At 48.3% G+C, this 7,349-nt stretch overlaps 1 protein-coding gene across 1 annotated transcript; it reads left to right on the top strand.

Moving 5' to 3' along the window:
* Positions 1–4,268: 4,268 nt before the first annotated feature.
* Lalba (lactalbumin alpha) lies at positions 4,269–6,647 on the top strand. The gene is made up of 4 exons (XM_051160300.1): positions 4,269–4,535; positions 4,846–5,004; positions 5,617–5,692; positions 6,513–6,647. Exons 1-4 carry the CDS (start codon positions 4,403–4,405, stop codon positions 6,571–6,573), a joined length of 429 nt encoding a protein of 142 aa, XP_051016257.1. The 5' UTR covers positions 4,269–4,402; the 3' UTR covers positions 6,574–6,647.
* The last annotated feature ends 702 nt before the right edge of the window (positions 6,648–7,349 follow it).

Genomic DNA, 7,349 nt, shown 5'->3' with positions numbered 1-7,349 from the left:
GGTCTTGCCGCACCGAATAGGCAGAGAACAGAGCTTGGGAAGACCAGAGCTGTTTGAATCTGCAGGGAGGAAGAGGAGGTATACACAGAGAGAATCTGTCTAAGGGGACTTGTGAAACACTGGGTGTTCCTAGGAGCTGTAAGTTCATCTACTGGAACTTGTGATAGTGGGAGATAGTTCTCCAACAAGATTGGAGAAATGTCACTGAAAACTTAGGGCATTCCGTAAATACCTCAGACAGCCCACAGGGATAAACTATTCTAAGAGAAAAATGGTTTAGGCTTTATTTTATTTTCTGTAGCTCTGGCTGGCCTGGATTGTCCCCTCTTGAGTGCTGGGATTAAAGGCATACACTACCAAAGACATGTTTCAACAGGACTTAAAAAGAGGACTTGAAAAGATTAAGCTAAATTTCAATAAACATCATATTAACAAGGTACTAGTTGCCAGAACTCTCCTTTTCAATAAAGCCTAGACACTCGGCAATACGACACTGATTATTCATGACACCCCGTACAATTAGGAACATGTGCATGTGCCCACTAGCCAGAGAATAAAAACAACAGGGGGCCGGAAGGATGGTCAAAGGGGAGACCACAGACCCCGTTCTCTGTTTAAATGCAGACTTAACATCATGTAGAGCAATTATGTGAGAAACTCAGGCAGAAGAGGTTTGAGCATCTCACATTAGTTCAAAGCCGACACTACTAAAGTCCCGTAGGGAATCTGTAGCCTTATCTTACCTGCGCCCTTCCCAACGGAACGATGAGATCAGGAACCTTCCAACGCCCGGCTTCCTCCTGGGAAGGGAAAGGAGTGAAGTCTACACCAGCATTCTCACCCGAGGTGCTGCTCTAGCCTGCCTTAGGTTTTGACTGACAGAAACACTGACAGAAGCAGGGGATAGGTGGGGATGGCTAAGAACACACACCAGCCATGTATCACGCACACAAACCAAGGTGTGGCATCACATTTGCAGCACACTACAAACTGACACTTGATGTCTCAGTTAGGGTTCCTGTGGCTATGAAGAGGCGCCATGACCATGGCAACTCTTACAAAGGGCCGGCTTACTGTTCAGAGGTTTAGTTCATCCTCATCGTGACAGGAGACATGGCTCTGGAGAAGGAGCTGAGAGAGAGAGCAGGAAGAGCAAGGAGAGAGAGAGAGAGAGAGGGAGAGAGAGAGAGAGAGAGAGAGAGAGAGAGAGAGAGAGAGAGAGAGAGAGGAGAGAGAGAGGGAGAGAGAGGAGAGAGAGGGAGAGAGAGAGAGATGAGAGAGGAGGGAGAGAGGGAGAGAGAGGAGAGGAGAGAGAGAGGAGAGAGAGAGAGAGAGAGAGAGAGAGAGAGAGAGAGAGAGACAGACTCTGGGCTTGGCTTGACATCTGAAACCTCAAAGCTTGCCCGTAGTGATACACTCCTCCAACAAGGCCACGGCACCAGAGTGTGGTGGACACTCTGCAAACCCAGTGTCCCCCAGTGCTACTACCTACGGTGAAGTGCTCCGACCCTGAGCTGCAACCCCTGCACCACAGGTGTCTCCAGTGAAGGAGGAGCTGCACCATCACACGCAGATGTGAGGGCGCACCACCTCGAATAGCAACCAGCAATCCTTTTAAGTTAGGAGACTACGTGTACAAACCTAGAAGAGATGTATCCGAAGAAAGAGCTAGAAAGGACCCAGTTTCTCCAGTTGGGATGCATGGTTTCCAGCATCCACATGGTGGCTCACAACCATCTGTAATTCCAGTCCCAGGGCATCTGGTGCCCCCTCCTGGCCTCCGCAGGCATCAGGCATACACGCGGTGCACAGGTATACCTGCAGGTCAAATATCATACGGGTAAAAAAGTAGCACATGTTTAAGAATAGATGGATAAAAAACCACCAAATCTATATACAACACAAAGGAAAATATATATTGTGAGATTAAATGTTTGATGTCAAGATATACAATTTTTTTCTTTTTTTTTTTTTTTTTTGGTTTTTTGAGACAGTATTTCTCTGTGTAGCCTTGGCTGTCCTGGACTTGCTTTGTAGACCAGGCTGGCCTCGAACTCACATCGATCTCCCTGCCTCTGCCTCCTGAGTGCAGTTTTTATGTTAGCATGGTTGCACACACCTGTAATCCCAGTACTCAGAAGGTAGAGGCAGGAGGATCATAAATTCAAAGGTAGTCTTGGCTACATATGGAACTGCAAGGTATTCTGGGCTTTTTGAGACCCTATCTTCAAAACAAAACAAAACTAGATTATAACAAGCAACTAACAAAAGATTAAAGGCCGGGCCCAGTATTTTGTCTCATTCTCTACCTGGCATAATTTTTCTGAATTGTGAGACGGAGCAGAACAAAGTGGGAATGTTAACAGTAAGAAGAAGTGACCAACTTCCTGTTGCCTTCAGGTGTTCACGCCAAATGGCCACCCCGGCACCGTCTGCTTTCAAACTACAGTGCCAGATGGCAAAGGACGCTGAAGCAGAAGCTCCACTCGGTTTCAGAAGTCCCCAAAAGATGACATCTGGTTTTAGAAACACCAACTTTTTTTTCTGACGGAATGAACAGCCATTTCTAGGATGTCTTTGAAGACATCCATTGTCACCATTTGATTCTGATCTCAGCGAGAGATCGTCACTGCCCCCCACCCTCCAAGGAAGCCTATCACTTCCGCCTTGCTGTTCCTTCCTCCTTCAGTGCTGTGGCCGTTGTCTATTGTTGCCCCTCCAGGAACCGACATCTCCCCGCTAAAGGTCTGCAATTGTTCCCATTAGCTACCCTGTCTTCAGGTGGCCCCACTGCTACAAACAGTTCAGAGAAATAATGGTTCCTCTTGCTTGGGGCACACTTGACTTCCTTTCCGGAATTAGCTGTGATTCCTGGACCGTAGGCTGCTTTTTATTGCTCACAGGGAAGGGCAGAGATGCGCTCGTATTAAGGGCAAGCGGACGTGACTGGAAGTGTAGAAACCCCTGTGGTCTGAGACTGTGGGCCACGGCTTCACTCTGCCTTAGATACTTAGCCCGTAGCCTAGGGCCAAAGGCGTTTTCCTCCCTTGCATGGTTCACAGTAATCTTCCATCCCCGGTCACCTTCTCCGTGCCACTTGCTCTGTGTGACAGAATTCCCATTCTTGTCACATGCCCTCCCAATACTTCTGGGTAGGATGCAAGAGACCTGCAGTGGCACTAGGTTTGCCAGGTGCTTCTGAGCATGTGTCTCTTTTGGCTCAGGGGTCTCTGCTCATGGGTCTTGGTTTCCTTCAGCCTCCACTTGGGTTCTGCCCAAGCGGCGTTTCTACACTGGTTACCCAGAGGGCAGGAGACAGGGTTAAACCGAGAAGACGTTCTTTGACTTTGAAGATTTACAGACAACAGCCAATTGGAAGACATCCAGCTTTTAATTCTTCAGTGGCTTGGTTAGGATGGACACCTTGGGAGCTGTAAGAGCTCAAATTTATAAAATGAGCACAGGCAGGAAGGAGGACAATAATTACGGACACTGTGAATGTTGTGCTTGGTGACAGTAAGTTACACGGAATTACTCAGAATTAGTACCTTGCTCAGCTGACTCAGGACTCAGAAATATCCTCCGTGACTCGAGCCACCCTTCCTGCTCCTGTCTGTGGCCATCTCTGGGACTAGCGACAAACTACTTTCCTACAAATAATGCTGTCATGCCTTGGGTTGATGTCTTAATTAATGCCAATGTAGCGTCTATGGCAGTTAGGGGGGCGGGGAGCTTGGCAATGACTTACAGGCCAGCTAGGTGTTTCCACAAACTTTTCACATTGTCTATGCTCCTCTATAGGAAGCCCTAGGATCCAAGCTGTATTTGGTTCCCAGGCTGTATGCCGCCACATTTTCACCCTTTTCCTGAGGCCCTCAGCTATGAGACACCCTACCAAGGGGGTTCTCCCTGGACTTTGTTCCATGGCTAGGTTGGCCGGACAAATGCCAATGTTGATCCTAGGATGCAATACAGCCCCCTTCCACATTCCAGATGTGCTGAGGGGTAAGAAGGGAGTTGGCTGTGTGACCCTGAGTGAGTTGCCTTACTTGTGTTGTCTCTGAAGCCTCCTTTGTTCTTAAAGTAGGTTAGGGACATCCTGCTTCCTAGAAGCAACTCTGAAATGAATGAAGGCTTACCAAAGCCCAGTGAGAAACAGGATTGTGTGCGGAACACGATGGGCAGGAAACAACACATGGTATCAGGTGGATGTCGGTGCAGGGAGAGGAAAGGTAGGGTAAGTGAAGGAAGGAAGCTGGCATTTCTCCCTTGGCATAAACACTCCGTCTTCATCTTCTTCCTAGACAGGAAGGCCTGGTGCCAGGATCTGGGGGCTTTCTTCATAAATAAAAGCAGGTGGATCTGAGTAGAACCCACATTTCAAGCCCTGGGAGCAGCCAAAATGACTCGCTCTGTTCCTCTGTTCCTGCTGTGCGTTTTGGTCCCTGCCATTCAAGCTGCGCAGCTCACGAAATGTGAAGTGTCCCAGGCCACTAAAGGCATAGACGGCTACCAAGATGTCACTGCGCTTGAATGTGAGTTCGCCACTCTACATCCTTGTCTCGTCCCACGCCTCACCGCTCCCTCCTCCTCCTCCCCCGTGTCTCCTTTGTTTTTGACATCTCCCTGTAGTCTTAATATCTCTCCCGCCTTCTGTGCTCTGTTATTCACTTAGTTTCCCTTCCTTTCTCCGATTGTCTGACTCGTCTCACGCCAGCAAGCTACTTTGTACCCCACCACTCTCGGAGATTGGTTGGGAGGACTTTTGTTCTTTGCCTGGAAACTCAGCTAGCTATGCTGCTCCCAGATGCACACTGTGAAACTTCTCTCTTCTGTCTCCCGCAGGGACCTGCATTCTATTCCATACCAGTGGGTATGACACCGAAGCTATAGTCAAAAACAATGGTACCACCCAGTATGGACTCTTTCAGATCGATGACAAACTTTGGTGCAAGAGCAGTGAGATCTCCGAGTCGGAGAACATCTGTGGCATTTCCTGTGACAGTGAGTTGCCTCTTTCTCTCTACATCCCTCCTTGGAGGCATCTCCTTTTTGGTACCCAGCACACCCTCAGGAGGGACATTTCTAAAAACCGTGTGACTTGAAGTGGTCTCTGGTCATGGTCTCCACATGCCCAGAGTCCTCTCAGGTTCAGGGAAGGGTAGTCTGAGCCATTTGTGAGCCTTGAAGTCTGATACTGTGCATTCTCAGGGTGTGGTGAAGCCAATGGCATCTCCAGAGGCATCCCAGGGAAGAGAAGGAAGTCCCTACCAAGGGGGAGGTGCTACTAGATTGGCCTTTTGGTATGGAAAGTCTTTCGGCCAAGCCTTCAGCCTAGAAGCTTAGAACCAGCACCTCACCCCTTGCACCCCCTTCCCACGCCCTGGTGTGGGGCCTGTCTTGCTCTTTTCTGCGCTCTGCTAGAGTTCCTGGGTGTCCACTGAGCTGAACTTCTTAGCTGTCTCGCTCCGTTCTGCGCTCTGCTAGAGTTCCTGGGTGTCCACTGAGCTGAACTTCTTAGCTGTCTCGCTCCGTTCTGTGCTCTGCTAGAGTTCCTGGGTGCCCACTGAGCTAAACTTCTTAGCTGTCTTGCTCCTTCTTTCTGCGCTCTGCTAGGGTTCCTGGATAATGACTTTGCTGATGACATAAAGTGCGTCAAGAAGATCCTGGCCATCAAAGGAATTGACTACTGGTAAGTCATTGTCTTCTGTGTCCCCCCACGCCCACCCCCGGCATTAGCACTTCGTTCTCCTTGTCTTTCTGGACCTTTTAATCTTGGATAGAGAGCAGAACTCCTCTAGAGACCCAAAGGTCCATTTTAAAAAAATGTTATTTTGTGACATACCTGTGTGACAACTTTCCTAGTATGAAGTTCTCTGTTAGAAGGTTACTGTCTAGGCCTCCCTTCCCTTGGTCAATTCTTAGACTTAAAGCAACCCCTGGCACTATTCCACTTCTGTTCTAGATCTTCACTTTATTTTATTATTATTATTGTTATTGTTGTTGTTATTTGAGACACGGATTTTTGTGTGTGTGTGTGTGTGTGCAGCCCTGCTTTTCTGGAACTTGCTCTGTAGAACAGGCTTGGCCTCAAACTCACAGAGATCCATCTCCCTCTGCCTCCCGAGTGCTGGGATTAAAGTCATGCACCACCACTGCCAGGCCTTATCATCATCACCACCACCATCATCATCGTCATCATCGTCATCACTATTATTTTAGCGAGCCCTATTCCATTTAGATTCCTCGCCACCCATCACATATGTCTGTATTTCTCCTCTGTAACCTTTCACCTCACCTTTGAGGATGCAGCTAAACGGTGTTTTATGCTCAACACTGCCAACCACTAGCAAGAGGGGAGAGAGCTCGTGTGTACATAGTGTTTGACAATTGAGAAAAGTGCAATGATATCCATCTATGAAAATGTCATGAGGGGACCTGTTATTTGGCACAGTAAGTTAAAAAGAAAGTTCCAGCCAGCCAGCGCTTCTTTTCTGTTTCTCCATGATCAGGGCGGCCCGCAAGCCCATGTGCTCTGAAAAGCTGGACCAGTGGCGCTGCGAGAAGCCGTGAGCTCCTGTCTGTGCTGCTCCTGACCCGTGTTCCCAACGCCTCTTCCCTAAAGATACCTCAGTTTGGCTCTTTCTAGCACCATGAAGATGATCCGTCTCTGGGCCTTGTACCTTGTAGTGACACTACGGGATTCTTGAGGACGTTTCTCGATGGCTATGTGGCTGGAGCACTGGGCTGCAGACACTTGCCTAGTGACTGTGAGGGTCTTGATGGCCTTTTGCATCAAAGCAAGAGTCCCCCCCTTGTTCCAAATAAAGGACCCGACTTGCTGTGTCTGTTCTGTGTTTTCCTATTTGCGGGGCAGGGCATGGGAGGGGAGAGGGAAGTGGGGCAAGGCTCTGAAGTTCGCAGCCACTCCCCTGCCACTGAAGGAGTGGGAACTTAGCACAGGCAGGTGAAAAGCATGTTCTGTGTCAATTTATTGGTCATTTAATATGTTTAAGGAACCACCAGAGGATCCAAAGTTGTGAAAGTGGTTCATCCTGTGAAAATCAGATGTAAAGGGTTAGTGTCACAAGAATGATGAGAGAAAACAAACACACAAACAAAAAACAAACAAAAAGAATGACGAGAGAGGCTTCATTTATGTCCTGCATATTTCTCTAAAAACTGTAAACAATTGATTTATTTTTTTATTTTATATGCACTGGTGTTTTGTCTGCATGTATGTCTGTGTAACCGGAGTTACAGACAGTTGTGAGCTGCCATGTGGGTGCTGGGAATTGAACCTGGGTCCTCTGGAAGAACAAGTGTTCTAAACCACTGAACCATCTCTC

Source organism: Acomys russatus, chromosome 17 (genome assembly GCF_903995435.1).
Source record: "Acomys russatus chromosome 17, mAcoRus1.1, whole genome shotgun sequence".
Taxonomy (NCBI): Eukaryota; Metazoa; Chordata; class Mammalia; order Rodentia; family Muridae; genus Acomys; species Acomys russatus.
The sequence above is the reverse complement of the archived record's forward strand: the minus strand, read 5'-3'. Positions and strand labels throughout refer to the sequence as shown.